Source organism: Paralichthys olivaceus, chromosome 22, assembly GCF_024713975.1.
Source record: "Paralichthys olivaceus isolate ysfri-2021 chromosome 22, ASM2471397v2, whole genome shotgun sequence".
In the NCBI taxonomy this organism is placed as follows: Eukaryota; Metazoa; Chordata; class Actinopteri; order Pleuronectiformes; family Paralichthyidae; genus Paralichthys; species Paralichthys olivaceus.
This window is the reverse complement of record NC_091114.1, coordinates 9103620-9124270: the sequence shown is the minus strand read 5'-3', so window position 1 is coordinate 9124270 and position 20651 is coordinate 9103620. Positions and strand designations below refer to the sequence as shown.

Sequence of the window (20651 nt, the reverse complement as noted above, 5' to 3'; positions counted from 1 at the left end):
ATTGTGTGGGGGGCAAAGTAGCTGGGAACTAGATTTAGACACAACTCTGCGATCCACCATGGCCACTCTGCTGAAGAAGAAAAAAAAATACAAGAAGGAGATAAGAAAGAGGGGCAGAGACAGTGAGAAAGAATAGTAAGGGAGAGAGAGCACTCAGCTGTTCTCTCTTTCCAAACCATCTTGTCAGGGATGCTTGAATGGAACCATTATGAAGACCAGATCAAACTAGCAGAAGACAGTTTAAAATAAAGAATAAAAACAAGATAGCTAACCTTTCATTTTCTAAAGCAGTTGTTGCCCAACTGAGGACACAAGTGGACACAAGGTTAATTTGGGGGGTCAAAGGTTGATTTGGGAGATGGTAAATAAGAATAAAAGGATTTTGCATCCCAAACTTATCCAAATATTTCTAGTTTTCAAATAATTTTATGTTTATTCCTGTAAGATTGTTTTATCTCCTACATGCTGATTTATGCTCAATGTTAGATACAGAAATGAAGGAAGCCTTCTGTCTATACTCATTTTTTCCGTGTTTGCGCACAATTTCCGAAAGGTTACGGATACAGATGTGACGGAGATGAGGAAATAATTAATTGATTTAACTGCTTAAACTGGTAACAAGCAAAAACCTTTTACTCCCATTAATCTAAGAAGGTTGTGGTGATAAGAGGTGTTTTCTTCTGTAAAAAACTGTACTTCTGTAAACTTCTGTAAACTAATGCTTCATTTTATAATCCAGGTTTCATGCTACTGTTATCTGCAGTACATGGTGTTTTAATCTAGTCTCTCCAACTGCCTGTAAATGACTTATTTGTATGAAGGAAACAGGCATATTTGATTTGTCAGTACTTTGAATAAAGTCATTAAGCACTGAAGTCATGAAAATTATGCTAATTGTTATTGATGCTACTCCATGATTGCCGAATAATTACCGACGATATGCTGCTCACATCATCGCATTTACGTGGCTCTCTGCAGCAGCTCGTTATGAATGGCCCCCTGATGCCAGGCCTATCAGGACGCACTCTCACCACCTGAGTGCTTGTTGTTTGATAGCAGAGACATGTATGGTTTTAGGCCAAAGTGCGCCACCACTGCAGCCTTGTCACGTCGAGTCAATCCCACTTCGTCTCATTTCCCTCTCTCCGTCTTTGGTCAGGTGCTCACACAGAAAAAAAAAAACCAAGGTGTCTGTGTCCGAAACCTTAACTGTGTCTGTCGGCTCGCTGTCCTGCAGGTCACGGTGAAGACACATCCTTCCTCTGAGGCCCCTCGTGTGCGAGAGCTGCCGGCCCCTGCGATCTCAGAGGCCCGCCTCGGCCTTGAGGCACAGGAAGCAGGTGAACACGAGTGCACCGAGGCAACATGGATCCCTTAGCAAATGATCAAAAGGCCAAATTACCAAATGATTGCCTTCTGGATCTCATTCTTACACTAATCCATCAACAAAATCTATATGAACACACAGCAGACACGCACACATCATTACAGACACTAACAGTGGAATCTTTTAGGTTTCCCTTTTTTGTTGTTCTAATTAATACGCCACGTCTTGGGCACACTCGAGGTAATTAACATTGTTTTTTGCCAGCAACACACAGCAGATGGTGATTGAAAATAGAGGGATGAGTCGCTCAATCAACCACCATTTGTCTGTAGCCATTAATTATCTAGCGAAGAATACGTTCAGTCCCCAAAGTTGATAGTTTGGGGGAGCGGGGGAGAATACTGTCCTTCTGTTCCTCATTACTCTTTAACAGCAGAAACTGCTGAAACTAGAATGTCGGATAGGGAGACTGTGATTTTAATAGCACTGTCATTATCGTCCCCCATAAGGTGGCATACGATAGAGGGCTTGTGTGTGTGTGTGTGTGTTTGGGGGGGGGGGGTGCTAACAAAGAAGCGTTTCGATAAATGGAAGCAGAGCAACATGTCGTGGGTCATTTTGCTCATGTTTTGGACAAAAATGCAGTTTCATGCAAGATGATGGGTCCAGAAACCGCCACAGGAAATCTTTTCTTATGATCCAACGAGAGCAATCGGGTCACGTGGCCGTCATTACGCCACGGGCCATGTGACCGAAATGATCATCCCCGGTTTGTACATGCGGTCTGATTGGTGCGTCTTCCCCCTGAAGCTACGACAGCCATGATATCATGCCGCTTCTCCCACCAGCTCCAGCAAAGTCTTGTTGCTTTCGCCTCAGCACTCCGGGAGCTCTGACGTCTGCCTGGCAACAGATTAGTGTTGCGCGCATAGCTTTTATGAAATCATCTAAAAATAAGATAGGGGACGGAGAGAAAGAGGGCAAGAGAGACAGAAAGTGGAAAGGAGTTTGAGCAAAGAGAAACCTTGAAGGGACACTGGAGGCAAAAAATAAAAAAAATAAAAAGAACTCAGAGACACCGCAGCATCACTTCTTTTATTTTGTCCTCACCAGCAGCTCCCTATAATCCTCCATCTCTGGCACCACTATAATCTTGTTTTTATTCTGTCTGCCAGCCTCGTAGTCAGAGATAATCAGTGTCACCAAACTTTAATTATTGGATAGAAGAGGAGATAAATGTTGTTCCCTCACTGTCAGTCGTTACTTCATTGATACAGAAGGGAAATTTGTTCTCTTAACACAACGCTGAGAATCTAAAAGTCCTCTTTACAGTGAATTACCGGAAGGATCGCTCATGTTCCACCCCATAGACTTTAATTAACTAGTCTCAGGTAATCTAATCTTATTATCCAAGGCTGCTTCTTTTACCACACCCCGACCTGCTTCCATGATACCAAGACAGGCAGAACCGTCAGGATGACATTTTGCAGGATTTCACTTTCCAGTTTCAAGCCACCCAAAATACGGAAAAACAATTGAAACATTCTTGCCACATTGTTAAAAAAAAAACAAAGACCTGAATGGTCAAGCGGCGTGTTCGGGATTTCAGCTTCATCTGACACAACCGCCACTGCTAGATGCCAAATAAAATACAGAGCTATACACGACTCGGGGTTTGTCCCACAGAGAGCCCAGCCCCATCAAACCCCATTATCTCCAAGGCTACCACTTACTTCTAACTGGAGTGGAGATAGCTGCTTATCTGCTGGTTAATAATAAAAAAGACACACAACAGATAAAAAAAAAGGAAAAAAACAAAACAATCCTATCGTGATAGAAAGAGAGAGGTGAGTGAGAGAGAAAAAAGCCGACAGGGAGCGGGGGGGAGATTTCCAGGGACAGTTTCATTCTGTGGAAAGGGCAAGCAGAAGGAGACCTCCCGCTGTAATGCGGCAGCCATGCCGAAATGAAAGCCAGCCGCTCTCTTCTCCGGGGCTAAACAGCGGCCTTAATAAAAAACACAATCAGACCCCCAACCTTAAAGTTTAATGCACATTCTTCCCATATTTCTCTTTGCGCCAGTGAAAAAAAAAGGGAGTACGGTCGGAGCTCCTGGTGTGATCCCAGCTCTGAGGCGTGTGTGTGTGTGTGTTAAAGGGAAAAAAAGAGGGGGGGGGGGGGGGGGGGGGGGGGGGCTGTTAGAGTCATAATGAAGCCCCACTGAATATCAAGCACGCCATCAACTCACTATAGCTCTCCATTGTGCTAATGAAATTGTTCCCCCCAACTTTTTAATTAACTTGCAGACTCATGGTGTGGAGTCAAGTTGTGGACACAGACAAAGACTAGTGTTCTCTCCCAGGTGATATGAATATCAAAGAGGGGAGGCTGCCCTGAATTAAGCCCAGTTTCTTTATTAGCGGGGGAAACTTCAGAGAGAGACAGATGTGGCGAGGACGGTCTCGTGCCGCTCCTCCCGCGTCCGTCACTCGACACTTTGATACAGATGCTCATGGGCGACAAATTTATTGTGGGATCCAGATTAACATGGATTATTGTCAGAACTTCTTCTTTTTCTCAAAACCCTTCCGAGGATGTCTCCTTGATATCACTGAACGCAAATCATCATGGTTTAACAGCGCCGAGCAAAAGTGGTACAACAGCGCTTGATTAAGGGACAGTCATCACACGGGGAGGAAGATAATAGGGAAGGCACCAACAGAACTTTTTTTTCAAACACATTTCCCTTTATTGGCATGGTGAGGCTGATGAGAATTGCAAATAAAAAATAAAATTCACAAGAAAGTCGTACAATAGGTAGAACCACAAAGGCATTGGTAAGGACTTGGCAGAAGGCAACGTGGATAGGACACAAACAGGTAACAACCCACAGCGACTCCCCCGGGACACACACACGCACGCACACACACACACGCACACACACACACACACACACACTGGCCGAAAAACACAAACTCAGACGTACATAGATACATTTGCTCATACACATATTGTCCTTCCAAAAGAAACATGATTACTCAACAAAGCAGTGGCAAAGTCCTCAGTAGGTCACATTATTAAAAAGTCCGCCACAGTTGAAATTTGAACCATAAGGTGTTATAATATATTGCTACTCTAGGCAATTTACAAAGCTTTTTTTTATTTTTTTATTACAATGATTAAAGCCACATCTATCAAATGGGACACGACACCATTACCCAAACGCTATACAGACAGCAAAAAAGTAAAACAATGTCTTAAAACACAGGTGAAGGGTTTTCTGTTTTCATATCCTTCCTCCTTTGACCAATTTTTTCCTCGTTGCATCATAAAAATTAGCTGCTTCTTGTCTCCACAGTCAAATCCCATGAAAGGAAGCCTGTGATCAGCAGAAGCTTTCATACAAGTTTTTTTTTTGGCCTTCCTGTGATGGAAGCCGCTTCTGTCGTTACTTGGCGCGCTCAAAACGGGATATTAATTGAACCAGAAGCCGCAAGGTTACCTTTTATGTCATGTCGACAGCGATGTGATATCTGGACTGTGAGTGTGGGGCGGGCGGTGGTGGTGGGAAGTGGAAAAGTCGCGCGGCATGCGATACGTCGTTGAGTAGTTTTCCCTAGGCTTATAGAATGTCATTTAAAATCTGCCAGTTAAGACAGCTGAGAGGCAGATACCCAAAGTGGCGTGTACGCTGCGGCACCGACCGTCCTCCTGTAATAGCCATGCACTACACAACAAACAGTTTCAACTCCACACGTTTTTAGTTTTTTTTTGTCACACACACAGCGGAGAGTTAAGAGTCGGTCACGTTTGCACAGGTGTCACAAGGTAATGCGTGCATTACAATCACATAGACTCAGCTACATCTTAAAGGGGAGAGCGAGGGGGAGGTGGTGGTCGGAGGGGCGGGGACATTCAAGTGTTTACCGCACACAGAGAGGTCACGTTGACGAAATGGCGAGATACGGGAATGGAGTTGTCCTATAGCTACCAGCGACTGGGTAATGGGTCACGTCCAAAAATCACACAACAATAGGAGGTAAAATACAACTTTGAAAAATAAATTATTGCTTTTTATATAGTTTTTTTTTCTTTCATTTATATTATCATTGTTATTAATTATCTTGTAATTATTGTGAATAATATTAGTAGCATCATTATATATATATATATATATATACACATATATATGTATATATGTATATGTATTTTGTACATCAAATACAAGATCTTAAAAAATTCAGGAAAAGGAAATTGTAAACTTTTGTTTGGCATTCACATAATCAAGCATGAGTGGAGCGATGACAACAAAGTGTTTAGGAGCGGTACAAGAAAATTCCTGCAAAATCATTTTTATTGCTTCATGTTCTGCTTCTCGAGTGTGTAAAAAGGAAAACCGACGACGCGCTGCAGCTCTGACTGACAGCGGCGACAGAAATCACTGAAAACGATGAGGGGCTGGCTGCCGGAGTGATTCGCTGAATGTTCTGATTGTTTCGGAAAGGCATAGAAGGTCGTATTATCCCCCACCAAAGCATTTATTGTACACCCTGTCTAGTGATTAACACATTAAATAACACAAATCAACGGACAGAATAAATAGCAAATAAATCTCATGAGGTGCGCCACATGAGATGGAGCCCATAAATATTTTTTTTGTTGATTCTAATATTAAAATAAATAGATAAATATGTGTTTTGTAATGATTGAAACGATTTGAATGCAGTTTTCTCTGTCAGTGAAGATAATCAAAACAAAACCATACAAAGCAAGGAAATCAAACCCAGATATATATCTATATATGTATAGATATAGATATATATACCTACATATATATACTGATTGCTTCAGAAATCATTAATAAAAAATGGGGTACCTTTTTTACAATCATGAAAAACACGTTAAAAATGCATTTTACACTGGTTGTATAAGCAAAAACACTGATTGAGAAACTTTATAAACAGAGAAAACTATACATGGTTGACTGTTTTTGCCCAACAAAATAACATAAAAAAAGACGTTTGTTCACATGCTCCCTCAAAATGAGCAACTGGACACATCTGGTTCTTTTCTTTTTTTTTTTTACAATCATGTCATGTCTTCTAAACGTCATGTAGGTGTACAATATGTTTTACAGTATTGTAATTACTACAGATCGACATTCTGAATTAAGAAATGTTCTCCTCATCTTTAAAAAAGGCTGCGTTTTACAGTGCATAGCTGTAACAAATAAAGAACTTTATCCCATATGTACATAAAATAAAAATATTCCTTTTTAGAGCATTTGTAAATACACAGCTACATTTCTCCTTAAAATGTAGACAACAATGTTATCTTGAGAATCTCACCTCCAAGACACAATTCCCTTTACTCTTTGTTTGTAATGTAACACCAGATCCAAACACCAGATTTAGAAGAAAGAAAAAAATCAACACCAAATAAAATAAAAAGGAAGAAAAACAAATCTGGCTGAACAAGCTGCATGTTTTCACCCCCAAAGAATTGTGGGCATTGTAGTACTTGGAGATAAAAGTAGCTTCTTCTTCTTCTTTCACTGATGGTTGTACAGCAGTAGAGTGCACAGAACAAGTGCACCGGGTTCTGAGGGATCACTGGCTTTCCCACAATGCAATGTCTCTCCCCCACCCCGCTCTTCAGCAGCTATGTTCATGTAAACTTTATTTTTGATATATTCATTTATATTGATATAGGTCTATAGACTTAACTCTTATATACTCTATGACATAGAGTGTAAAACTTCTGGTAGTCTCGTCTTCAAAGGAGCGAGAAACAAGAGTGAGGTATAAGACGTCCCTCTCAGGTGCCACTGCACTGGTTACCTTCTCAGGCTGCGCTGCGCCTCCCTCAGCAAGCTGTCAAAATCCATGGAGTCGTACTTGCTTTTCGTGGAGGCTGGATCAAAGTCGTCCGAGTGGGAGTCTGCAGGGGGACGAGCAGGATCGTGGTTAGAGACATGATTGTTTGAAAATGCACATGGAGATAAAAAAAAAAAGCAGATATTCTTTGTGTTCCCATGAGACTTTATGGTCAGAACTCACAGATTCTTGTATGCTGGTTACCTCTGCCGACAACGTTATGTTTTCATTCGGTTTGATTTAATGCAAAAACTATGCTACTGAGTCCCGTGAATTTTGGGGAGGAGTTGGGGCAAGACCCTAAGAAGAAACCATTGTTTTTACTTTCTTTAACATTGTGAGATCGAGAATAATTCATGGATTTTGATTAAAAAAACAGCAAATTCAGAGGACCGATAATAAATATGGAGAGATATAAGTGTGTGTAATTTGGTGCAGATCCAAATGTGGATCCAGGGAATATTAATGTGGTTACATAATGGGACTGACCACTCTCTGATTGTTTCCTGTCTTTGGCTACAGTTTGTATAGTTTTGCCAAATTCCCACAAATCCATGAGTGACATGAAAAAAAGAAGGATCACACACAACCCACTGTAATTATGTACAGTAGCAACCCATTTACTACCAAGGAATTCATGTAGGGGAAGTATTTTTTTCGACTCAGAGGCCACAGATGTGAAAGTGTATCCTTGTGCTATTTTTCCTGATCAACCTGATAATACATAAAGAGTATCTTATCTCTGCCAACAGACAGCTTCACAAATGGGACCCCCAAAGGGCCCAGCAGCACACTCGGAGCGCTGTGAGAAATGGGAATGACCATGGCAGCTAGGAGACGCCAGTCGTGATCTAATGCTACGGCCGAGGGCTAGATTGCGTCACACTGCGCACCTTGAGGGATGAAAAATCTCCTGGCGCTCTACTTAAAACTAATGGACATGTCTCAGAAAACAAAAAAAGAGGAGGAAAGAGGCAACGAGATTGAGAAGACGAGGAGAGGTTTGGATACCACACTATTATAAGATCCTCCCGTCCTCTCAATCTCTTTATCCTGCGCTATCAGTGTGGGGACGACCGAAATAGCCCGTTCCTGACAAAGAGGCGGTCCAACGAAGGCCCTTTCCATTCCGCTAGACTGATTAGTCAATCTCGGCATAATGTCTGTCCTCGAGGCTTTGGGATTAGCAACCGTTTGTCCGCGCTTTCAATCCCTCATCGTGTTTGCTCTTAAAAAGAAGATGGCTCGGAGCATGAGTCTTGAGAATGTATACTAACGGCTTCATCTATTGAAGGAAAGTGCTCATTTTCTCTCAAGTGACCTGTTGACCCTGGTTTGTTGAAGCCTTATATATTCCTGACCCCACATTCTACACATGTCAATATGTGTCTTATATGTCGCGTAATGGAGGAGACGATCTTTTGTGGCCGTGCTTAACATAACGGGGCTGGTCTCGCTTCATTTTCAATATGGCTGCTCAATTATTGCCACCACTGCAGAAGAAAAGAATCCTAGAATACCCTCTTTTATCCACATGTCAAAAAGAGGGAATCTTGCCAGAGGAAAAAGCCTTGATTTCACAGATCGCTTGCATTATTTATCAAATGCGTCATCCAGCCTTCAGCTTTCATTTGAGCAAAGTATTCTATCTGGGATTTGGTATCTGACCAATATGGAAGCTGTGCACGCATCGGCTACATATGTGTACATTTACTCCATGAAATTGCTTAATTAATTCTGCTCTGCTCCAGCCTTCCATGATCCCCTGACTCCTGACAAACCAAGTACATACGCACGCTGTGGACCCTCCCCCTATGTAAATGACTGGCCCCTACGTGCCACATCAAGGCTCCACCACATTTCCGCGCCGCAACAGCTGGCGACAGATGGGAACCTCGCCCGAGAGGGAGGAGGGTTTGCTGGGACTTAACCTTGCTCCCACCTTCTTCTTCCTCACCTCGTCTCCTCTCTCGTCTTTGTTCTACATTGTCTTCCTCCTCATAATTTCCATCCTTGCCTCTGAAAGTGATTCCCACACCCACGCAGCACAGAAGAACACACCGTATGCACAGCTGCACACGTGCTTTCAAGTGCTATTGTTCTCCCTAATGTCTTGCTTTTTCATATCAACACGGCTGAAACGAGCGTCCCATGTCCGTATGAGTAATGGAGTCTGCCTCGTTTTCCTGAAGATACAAGCAGCGGGGAGGAAATGGAGCTCTATTCTCTGAGTGCTCACAGGCTGACCTCTGACCTGTCTTTGCCCTTTTGAGCCACAAATGCCTGGTGGACACATTCAAGGCTGCACCAGCACAGAGATGGGTTTCTTTTGATCTGGAGGCATTACTCAAGCCTCGTTTTTATTTTTTTATTGCTGTTTTATTCCCCCTCCCGCTTTCCTCTTCCCCTCTTTTCTCTGAAAGTCCTCAGAGCGACGCAAATATACTGCCTGACTGCGGGGGTCTGATGCAGAGAACAACAAAGCTGCACTTACCCAAGTCCGTGTAATGTGATTTGCTGAACTGCTTTTGTCCGCCAAAGCACAGCTCGAACTGGGGCTCGTTTGACCTGCGTAAGGTGTGTCCGTTCTCAAGGGCGGCGAAGGCGTCACAAGTGTAGCGGTACGTGATGAAGCCAAAATTGTCCCTGGTCAGGAATAGAAAGCGAGACGTCAGGAATGCCGCTGCAGGGCAACAATAACTAAACAGGAGGCCTTATCATAAATGACGATCACGCTATTTATATGCAAAGGAGAATCAATAAATGTGTATCTTTGGGGCTCTGTAGGCCGAGAAGTAGATGAATCAGGATGCGCTATGGACCTGCAAATGCTTAGTCTTTGTCTTAAATACTCATCTTTGCTGTAAGTTTTGCCTGTTGCATTGAATTATTATTATTATCGTGAGAAATAAATGTCTTCTCACACCCTATTCTAGACTAGTGAATTATCACACACACACACGTTCACACAAAGTCCTGGGGCCTTACCCATCGTCCCTCAAGTTCACAGCACATTCTTCAATTTCGCCAAAGACTTCAAAGCGGCGCTTCAACTCTGTCCGGGTGCAGTTGGACCTCAGTCGCCCCACGTACACCACCCGTCTCTCCTCCTGCTCGTTAAGAGAGAAGACAGAGCAAAAGGGAAGGAGATTAAAAGGGGAGTCTGTTTTTCTTTTTCCCCCTCTCTTTTCTTCACCGGGCCCTAATGAATTGGTCTTGATCACTCCTGTGGATACCTCCGGCTGACTCCGTGCCCTGGTTTTGTCCCCCCCTCGTCTCCGTCTGTCTGTTGTGTTCCTCAGTGATTGGTTCGGCTCGCTCCCTCTTATCTGATAGAGCTGCAGTTTGGAAGCGCCTTCAATCTGCCCTGGCACCACAATTCCTCTTTCTCTCCGCAACTCATCAACCAGAGGCAGAGTGATTTTTATCAAATGATGCCATGTCTTAAGTGTGGGGCTGCTTCTTCTTTCATAAGGGCCATGGGGTGACTCAGCCTTACGTACAAAATAGTCTGTTTCTTTCTTTGCCGACGTTGTAGTCAAAGTTACAATACACAGCAAACTCTCAGGACTGTTAACTGAGAGGTCTCTTCATAGTGTCAGGATATTATATCCAATAGAGAGGGAGCATTTAAAGCAGCAGTGGTGAGCCACGGGGCAAAAAAACATGGATTTCCATGAACCTCAGAGGACGTGGGGGTCAAAGCAGAATAATTTAAGAACAAACTGCACCAGGCTGCAATTATAGCTTTTGAGGAGTTTAATTGCATCCGCTAATCATATAATACAGCACAAGCCCGGGGCTATAGTGTATCACTACTGTTATTTATTTATTCATTCATTTATTTGCCATTACTGGGGCAAGTCCACTGAGGCCTGTTAGAATTTTGAATGCTGTCTTGAGGGTGGAAGTATCACACTGTACATGTAAATCAGCAGCCGAGTGCGAAACTCAAAGTTCACCTTTGCCTTGCTCGACTTATAGAGTCGCTGAGAAAAATATAAATTAACCACAGGTTAGTGTTTTTATGCTTTTTTCCCACTCTCTTTAAGGTTTTAGACAAAAAAGAGAAGTGTTTGCTGAATTAAGGGTTTAGGTGCTGACAAATGATAAATAAGCAGTCTTTTCTCGATGGCACCCTGAGGGCTGTGTGTGTGTGTGTGTGTGTGTATGTGTGCAGTGAGACAGACATAAGGCTTTCACATCCTTGGCCTCCAAAACCTTGTTTGACAGCTTGAGCTTTACTGCTCGTAATTGTTTGTCTCTCTGTCTCCGAAAACGTATGCATGCCGAGCCACGTTTGCATTACTGCATCGTTTAATGCTCGCTTTATCAACGGGTGGCGTTACCTCACTGGGAAACCTGAGTAATTTCACACCGAGACAAGCAGAGTGGAGATATGGGAGGAAATATGTATTCGCTGCATCGGGCTGCATTTTGAAACAGATAAAGAAAAAGGAGAAGCGCTCGACAGAGAATCAGTAGCCATTTCCTTTTCTGTCCTTTTCTTGATCTTAGAGTTTCCACTATTTTAACATTTTACCCCCGTGGTGTGATTAATAAGAGTCGACAGTGTTTCCAGATGACAGAGATGTTAAAAATACACAACCCGGAGATAAAGAGGAAGGGCCTGTCGCCTGAATCATTCAGTAACTCACTTTGTATGTATTCTTTCAGGAGAGAGACACTGTGGCACATGGCACGAGGCTGGAGGGAGTCTCTCTCAGTAATGTGTGTGTGTCTGTGGGAGGTTTTAATGTTTGTTTGCAGCAGTTTGTACATGTGCCACAGCAGTGCATGTGGTCTTTTATCAGCGGCAGTGGGACAGATGTTAAGTACAGCGCAGAGGAAAACGAGAGGAGCGTTCGTTGACTTACTATTGCTTTCTGCCTCTGCCTCTCTCTCTGCTCGGCTCTTTCGAACTCCCGCTTCTCGTAGTCCCGGCGATACTCCTCCCTCTTCAGCCTCTCGTGCTGGTACTCCTCGTAGCTGTCATACCTGTGGAAGACAAGATACACGTGACATCGACTTTCTTGCTCGTCCTCTAAATTCACCTTTCCTGTTGACGCGAAGAACAACCGCCTGGTATACACAAAGGAGAAGCCGCCCCCCACCCCCGCTCCCCTGTTTGCTCAACACTGATTGTTGAGGAGGGGGTTGAAAAAGGAAATGGACATGATAATAAGACGCAGCTGATATGATTGCGGAGCCCGCAGGACAGGCCCGCGGGAGTGCCGGCGAGCAGCCTCGAGAGCCAGGCAGCTGCAACTGTCAGCACAACTTCACATGTCATTACTTTCTGCTTAGTTAGGGCTTCATCAAGAAGGAAAGTGCAACTTTCAAACCCTCCAACCACCCCCCCAACCGCAGAATAGCACAAGATGTGTCCGTTAAGTTTTCGACTGATGAGCGACTCTCTGGCTTGTCGGGTGTCATTAGGCATGTGGGTGCCAAATCAGCTCGCGTGCTGAGATGGTGTCAGTCTCCCTGTCTCTCGCCTCCTGCACAGTGCCAGTACTTCTCTGCATATGAAATTGTCCCCTCTGCAGTGGCTTATGGAAAACTACAGAGGCACCAAGTTGAATAAGCATCATAATACAGCTGGGAGCGTCAACTTGAGAGTGAAGTCTGAATGTGCATCAGTGTGATTTGGGATTCTCTTGTCACTAGTCCAATAAAACATGATCAATTAAACATATTTGCCCTGAATGTTTGTCAAGCCTGAAAAAAAAAGGCTCTCGGTCTTTATGTGAAAAGGGAATCCGAGAGAAATCAAACTGTTCCTGAGCGGTGACAGTGAGAAGTTTGTGACTGCTGCTTTTATTTTTCAGCCTCTTTCCCTCATCTTGCGCTCTAATAGTACATATTTCCATGCAGTTAAAGCTTGTGACTAAGCAAACGTTAATAAGACTAAATGATTAGAGCTTAAACATTTCATTCAAAATAATCACCTTGGCCTGCGGCTGAGGGGAGATCGAGACGGAGGGTGGGGGCTCTTGTGAGTCCTGGAGCGGAAGGTGCTTGAATCTGTGTTCTGACGAGACCTGAGGGAAAAACAAGAGGAATATTTTTACCATCGTCATCTCACCCATCAGGAAAAAAATGTTGAAAAAGGAATAAACGTGACACATTGGTTAATCTCTTCTTGGCTTTGGAACCAACTTCTTTGATACTTGCAATAAGATGTTCAAAACTAGAAGCTCCACTTGTCCTAATCTAACCCACGGCCACGGGTGGTGTGCATAATATTATGCAGATCTTTTTTTAAACACACCTGACTTAGCATATACATGCACCTGCTATCTATGTTGAATGAGGAAATGGTCAATACTAGGCCCTGGTGGCCTGACTGTAGAGCGTGTTCCCCTGCACTCCTTAAGCTTGATGCTTAATTATTGAAGTGTTGCTGAAGAAGGAAGACCTGAATAATGGAGGGAGAGAAGTTTGGGAAGCTCAGTGAAGCAAAGCAGTGCCGCTTTGGAAAGATCGAGGATCTTGCACTGTGAAACTTGAAGAATTATTTTGCTGAAGCACTCCCTTTCTTTCTTTCCTTGCATGAAAATATAACAAGCTTCTTGTTCTGTGACTTTCAAAACTACTAGCCCTATCCGGTATTTCTTTAGAAAGCTTGCCAGAGTCAGGTTCTGATAGAATAGCTTGGGAATATTAGGGTTTAATCTGTGAGCACGTTGGTGTAGAACAGAGCCCAAACAGTATAAAGTGAATCTATTGGCTCTGTGGAGTAAACTGACCTTTAAATAATCAGGCAAACAAACTGAGTTGCTGCAGCGGAGTCGTGAACTGAGCCACTCAATGAACTACGACTGACAAACTGAATTTACTTCCACCCTTCTCAGTAACTATGCTTCGCTTTTATTCTTCTACCACCAAAAAAAAACCCCAACAGAAACCCCCTCGGCTCTGATCAAAGGGAAACATGGGAAATGTAGTTCTCACGCAGCACTATGATGATAGGAGTCTCATTTGAGAAGGGTTTCGAGACTACATTCCCACAGCCTGGATTTGACTTTCATCTCTGGGGATGTAAAAGAGGAGGGTTTGCCACTCAGTAAAAACAACAGCTGCTGCTTAAAACAATAGCCCCGGCATCAAACAGAAGCGAGTAAGGAAGGGAGTGTTAGAAAGACACTCAAATATACTGTAACTCCCTGCCTAGAGATGAAAACTCACACTGTTCAAAAGTCCAACGCCTCTGGCACCTTTCATGTTCTGTTTTCTTTTTCTTTTTCAGCTCATTGTTCATTGCACCATCCAACCAATCTTCTCCCCACAGAGAAATCAAAGTGCCACCTGGTTTAATAGGCAGAATCTGGTTTGCATAACGACTGCAGATAATGTGGCTGCTCCTGCACTTTTCAAACTAAAACACAGCCTTTCCAAGAGCCAGGTTCAAACCAGACATTTACATCTTTCCTGAGAGATCTGATCACAGATGAGACAGCACAACATCCACACATTCAGAGGTGGTCACTGACCCATGGGGCCACATTCTTTTACATGTGTTGACGCAGATCTGTCCACAGAAAAACCACCTAATCAGTTTTCACAATGAACCAAACTATTTTTACTCTCTGCACCGTTTCCCCCAAATTGATTTATTTGTGGCACCTTGCCACAATATCAACATTGACTGATGCCACATATTGATTTTCTGTTTTATTACTATTTGGAATTAGTAAAATCTTATTTCGCTGTAGAGCTGTGTACAGAGCATTGATTCGCCCAGCCCCTCCTTGCTCCACTCTCTGTCTCTCTCTCTCTCTGACTGACACACACGCGCAAACACACTGATTGCCTGTCATAGGTGGACTAGCTTAATAGAACAACACATTTTGGTCTTTGCACACAGCAATGATGTACATATCTATTTGTATGTAGATAAGGGATAAGAGAGCCAATCATAAGAGGTCACCGGAGACTCATGGAGATGTGTTCTAATGTCAAGCGGGAACTGATGTACTCCGAGCTGTCCATTCTTGATTGGATCAGCCAAGATGTGTGTTAATCCCAGGTATAAACAAATTCCAGATGCCAGACATAAATGTACCCGAAGTAATGAGTTTTAAAACTAAAAGATATTACTGTGGATGTAGCCTTGCTAAATCTATTCTGCATTTAGTCCAGGTAAAGCTTTGACTAGCAGGAGGTCAAGAACCCATGCTAAGAGTCTCCAGGGTCTTTTCTGTCTGACATCAGCTCTGACGACTGATCAGGCCTGTTTAACACTCCCAAGCTAGACCCCCTGCCAGCGCTAAGCCCTGTTTAAACTGCATGGGAGGGGAGCTGCCAAGGTTCAGCCAAAAGAGACAGAAAATGTGCACGTGTGTGTGAAAGAGAGGGAGAGGACTTACCAAGAGGAGGGACGTCTGTCAGGTGAGCTGGAGAGGGAGCGCCCTCGGTAGTGTGAGGAGGAGCTGCGGGAGCCAGAGTGGGAACGGGAGCGGGTGCGGGTGCGGGCGCTGGTCCAGCAGAAAGGCCTGCCGGGCGAGAGGAGGAGAGAGGAGGGTGGGGAGACGGAGCCTCGCGAGGGGGAGCAGCTGGATGGTGGGGAACAGGAGGGAGAGCAGGGGGGGCAGTCAAAGAGTAGGTCCAGAGGGGTGCCCTCCCATGGATAGAGGAAACGATTCTCGCGGCCCTCACCCAGTTCAAGCTCATCGTGGAAGGGCAGGAACCCTGGATGCAGGAAGCTGGGGCCAGGCTGCCTCTGGGAGTAACTGTCATCCACTCCCTCCTGAAGGGATGCAGCCTTGTTTGATTTGCTGCCTGGTTCTTTTGCCTGACCACCCGGACTACAGACGGCTTGTAAGGGGGGGCCAAAGTGCTTGTTGAGTTCTGCTCTAATTTCTTGGTCGCATAAGAGCTTCCGGCTGGTGGCAGAAGGGTGTGGTTGGTCCCTGTCAGTTGCGACCTCTTGTGAGGGGCTCTGGGTGGTTTGTGTAAGGGTCTGCTTCCCCTGGACCCGTACTGCTCTTCCATCCACAGAGGCAACATTCTGCTGCTCAGCCAAAGGACCAGATGAAACTGATGAGGGAGAGCAAGAGGATGAAGATGATGAAGAGGATGGTGGCATGGCTGAGTCCTTACATTCGACATGCCTGTCCTCCACTTTGCCTGTGGTAGGCATGGGAGCAGCAGCGGCACCTGAGGTGACTGTTATTTCCGCTGCTGTAGTCATGGTAACAGTGGCTGTGCCGCCGTCCTTCTTAGTGCTAGCTGACGCTTGGCAATAGTCATGGTCACTGTAGCTACGGGGCGCCGCCCGCTTATTGTTGCTAGTGCTGCAATGCTCCCCGAGACAGCCCACTGCCGTGCGTTTGGTGGCAGAGTAAGGGAGGGCGGTGGACGCTTTGCTCAGCTGGGCATAAAGCTCAGTCTGTTCGGGACCCTTCCTGTTGGGGCCCCCGCCTGAGGCACCTGGGGCCGGGGCCAGAGTGCTGGGGCCCAACTCGGTCAACCTGGCTCTTTTGCATGCCAGGGCCGAGGAGGAACATGAAGACAACTTGGTTTTGAGCGATGCTTTGAAAGGATTCTCTTGACTGGCTTTGTGTGGGGGCGTGGTAGGTGGTGTCAGACCTGCGGGAGGATGAAGAGACAGAGGTTTGTGGATTGGTGTGTGTGTGGGGGGGGGACAATAAAATGAAAATGGAATCATAATGCAAACCACTCCAAATACCCCCCTTGCTCATCTATAAACTCCCTGGTCAGTTATGGACAGTGGATACAGATACATGCCTGATTAAAATATTCACTTTCACTTGGCCTAATCCTGATCTCTATTTTATTGCAATCTTGAAAGATTAATGTAATGCTTGGTGTAACTTAATATGGTGGTGCTGTTATACGGATGACTTGCCACCACCTTCCTGTCTGACCTTGCAAAGATCCCTTTTCTCAAAAAGAAAAACCACAACGCAAAATCCGGCAGAGGACAAACGCTATCCATGCATCCAATCAAAAAAAAAAGTACATATATCATATCTGTGCCTGCCTCACACAAACGCCTGGACAGCAGCCAATTCATCCAAGTAAAACAAAAGCCCTTTTAAAATAACCAGCACTGACATGAAGCCATGCTTGTTTCAAGATGATCCAGCACCATCTCTCGAAAACAATGCAGGAAGGTCCTGCATGTCAATACGCCTAATGAACATGGTGATGTTGCCATGGCGAGATGTCTGCTATGTCACGAAGGCGCAGGAAGGGCTGGCGAATGGGTTGTCATTCTTCTCAGATGGCATATCCCTACTGCTTGTGCCCCCTGTCTCTCCCCCCTGCCTCCTACAGATTTACAACCAGACAGATGGCAGTTATATGGCAAGTCCTGAGATGAGCCCACTTTATAGCATTGTTAATGCACTCACACAAACAGCCGCCACCATTACTCTCATTCTCCCTTTCCTCCTCCTTGCCTTCAGTCTCGTATTCTCCCCCTCTCCTCACTCTTCCTGTCTGCCATCTTCCACAGATCAGTCTCCGTTTCCTCCCTTCCATCGCCGCTCCCCCGGCGTCTTTTCCTGTTTCTGTCTCGTGCAGAACAAATGTGCCCCCACACGCACTCGTCACCAACAGTCTCTTGCTGGAGTCAAACTCAGGCACTTTGAAACACCTACGCTCTCTCCTCCTCTTTGCCTTTCTTACAATGCACATCACTCTTCCCCTCGCTAGTGAATTGCACCAAATGACAGCTATTAGTATCAAATCCGGTGTTGGAGTATGCACCGGGAAGACAGCTTGGCGAAGAGCGGGTGGGAGCCTGATACATAAAAATGCAAGTTTCTGAAGCCACTTGCTGTGTTTGGAATGCCTGATCCATCGAATTATCTTCCAACTTATTATCTGGATGTGTTAGAAAGTAGGACTGCAAGCCCCCGCTCTTCTCCACCCCCCCCTTTTTCTCACATCCTTCTCTTCCTCCTCTCAATTCTGGTGATGCAGACGTAGACATGAACGCACTATGCCAACGAAATGAGCAACGAAAAAGCGGGGGGCGGGGGGGGGTCGAGGTGCTGCACAATGCCTGAGGAACTTCTGTTTCGCCAATGAAGCACCATCTGTCCAAAACAATGTGTGTATGGGGTCATAAACTAGGAGCCATTAGCGATGGAGGTGAAATAAATCAGAATTAGATAAATATGTGCCTCTCAGTCAATCTCGCTGGTGATGGATGATCCGCAGACACCAACACCAATCATGTGCCCACCGGAGAGAAAATGATGAGGCAAGTGAGCAAGACAGAAAGAAAGAGGGGTATTTTATAATCTTTGTTTTTTTTCTCGTCCAGCTGTAAATTGTGAGGAGACCTCGGAGCGAATAACAACTCCAGGCTTAAAGAGTTGATCCACCAGTAAGCCGTGCAAATAGCAACACACAGACCACCCCAGTGTCATGAGATACAGTAATTAAAGACAACACGGCAGCACAGGGTAAATCTATTAGCTTGGCAGAGATTAGGCCTGAACAGTCCGATCCCCGGGGGTCTCACTGCCTGTTGTGTGTCGAGAAAACATGCAACCAACAGTTCAGTGGGTGCTATATATAGTATTAAACACAACAGCTCAGCTCAACTCAGGTACAGGTCTATATTCAACTGATAATTAAATTAATATTTTCTATGAAGCAGCAGTAATCACCATTACTACAACTCATCATAAAGGCATAAAATAATATGTCACCGGCAGCAGTTCATGGAAAATTCCATCACTGAGTCGTCCACCTGCCTTGAAGGTGGAGGGTGGGACCGCCCCCTTGGCTTCAACCTGGTTATCAGTAACAACTGCATGATATCTATTCAAGAGGAATGTTAGTCTAAATCTGCAAAGGACATGTAACTCCCGACCTAAAAGCTTCCCCCTCTGCTTACTGGGATCTATATCCATCTGTCTCATGCAGCACAAGACTCAAAAGCTAATCCCTAAGTAGGAAAGGGGCTCAGTAACCTGGAGCTTTCCGGACTAATGACTTTCCTGCTAATATTCAATCCTAAATTTGCGCAGAGCGGGTCACGCTGTCAGGTGAAGGACTTTATTTGACCGTGCTTGTAAAATAGAAGCGGTGGAACAGAACGGACGCCTGATATTTGGCCACAGGTCAACAGGCTTGCAGTAAAACGGGAAGAAATATTAACTGTGCTCGATTGCCCCAGAGCTTAAGCAGCCCGGCTCTTTCCCTTCTTAAGGTCTCAACAAGCATCACCTTTGACCCCACAGGCTTGGCTACACAAAAAGAGTTAAACGGCACTTCAACCAAGGTCAGAAGGAAAAGAGTCAGACCCCCCAATGCTGCACATTTCCATCCCCCATTAAGCAGAGGGCGCAGACATCATGTATGGATCAGGACCATTTCCCTGGTTGGTAAATAAACACCTGAAGAAACCAGTGTAACGTTACATATTTTGAGAGGTAGAAGGGCTGCCATTTAGTTTTTATTGAGATTGAGATTATTTAGATAATTAATCTGCGGCTAAAGGGGATCATTAATCATTTCCACAGATAGAAATGATGTGGCCCAAAAATGCAGATTCTGTTCATGTTTGTCTTATAATGCATGCTAGGTGAAGGAGGAAAGATGGTACAGATCACACAGGCAAAACTAGATTACGTAGCAAAAACCAATTAAAACAATGCCATTTCATTTCTCCTGTGATGTGTGAGCTAAGTAAGCTGTCAGTCAGAGAGCATTAGGATCTGATAGAGGTAGAAGGAAAGCATATTAACGCTTCACTAACAGGAGAGGGGAGACGGCGGAGGATGGGAGGGGTTTGCTAATAAACCCTGGAGAGATTGGAAAGCCTAATCAATACTCAGGCACATAAATGTTCTCCTAGGCCTTCACCTTGAACTTTAAACTGTGATGGAACTATCAAGATGTTGAAAAGGCAGAGTTAACCCATTACTAGCAGCAAAAGGTGAGGATTTCCACAGATCAGTCTCTTTTTTTCAAAATAACTACATTTGTTTATACAATCAGCATATGCTCACCTGGGGTTCCAGCAATCTCCACACTTAATGTGCATTCAATGGTTTTGTTCTCAAACGGTGATCCCTTGTGGTCACTGCAAGACAAAAAGAAAGGGCAACATTTTATTTTAATGTGAGAGTGAGACTTTTTAAAGATTTTGTGATCTAAGAAAATGGAAATGAGTCACAAAAATGCCTCAAGTTGGATTCTAGTCTATATAGTCTTCTTTGACTTTTTGTTTGTTGTTGCTTTTTGCCTAGAATAATGTGGAAAAACTTCACACACTTACTTTGGAGACTCTGGGGTCAAAGGAAGTGGCAAGGTGGTTGGTTTGGCTGCAGAACACAAAGGAGCATGGGTAATTATTGATCTAGGTATAGCACTCATAGCAGAAGAGAACAGGTCCACATTCTGCAACTGTTAATCTCAAGCTGGCCTAATAAATGCAGGTATTACTGAAAAAATAAAAC

The 20651-nt window shown here is 44.5% G+C and overlaps 1 protein-coding gene across 11 annotated transcripts in view; it reads right to left on the bottom strand.

Moving 5' to 3' along the window:
• Positions 1-5642: 5642 nt before the first annotated feature.
• Positions 5643-20651, bottom strand: part of ppargc1a (peroxisome proliferator-activated receptor gamma, coactivator 1 alpha) — a 249134-nt gene continuing 234125 nt past the window's right edge. For 10 of the 11 annotated variants that reach the window (XM_069518839.1, XM_069518838.1, XM_069518846.1 and 7 more), the window contains 8 exons: positions 20471-20516; positions 20202-20275; positions 15576-16797; positions 13155-13247; positions 12081-12201; positions 10192-10313; positions 9698-9849; positions 5643-7267 (listed from right to left, as the gene is read on the bottom strand). In XM_069518839.1, coding sequence (XP_069374940.1) covers positions 7164-7267; positions 9698-9849; positions 10192-10313; positions 12081-12201; positions 13155-13247; positions 15576-16797; positions 20202-20275; positions 20471-20516 — 1934 coding nt within the window. In that variant the 3' untranslated portion in view covers positions 5643-7163. The remainder of the gene's footprint in view (positions 7268-9697; positions 9850-10191; positions 10314-12080; positions 12202-13154; positions 13248-15575; positions 16798-20201; positions 20276-20470; positions 20517-20651) is intronic. The other variant, XM_069518844.1, reaches the window with a different exon arrangement.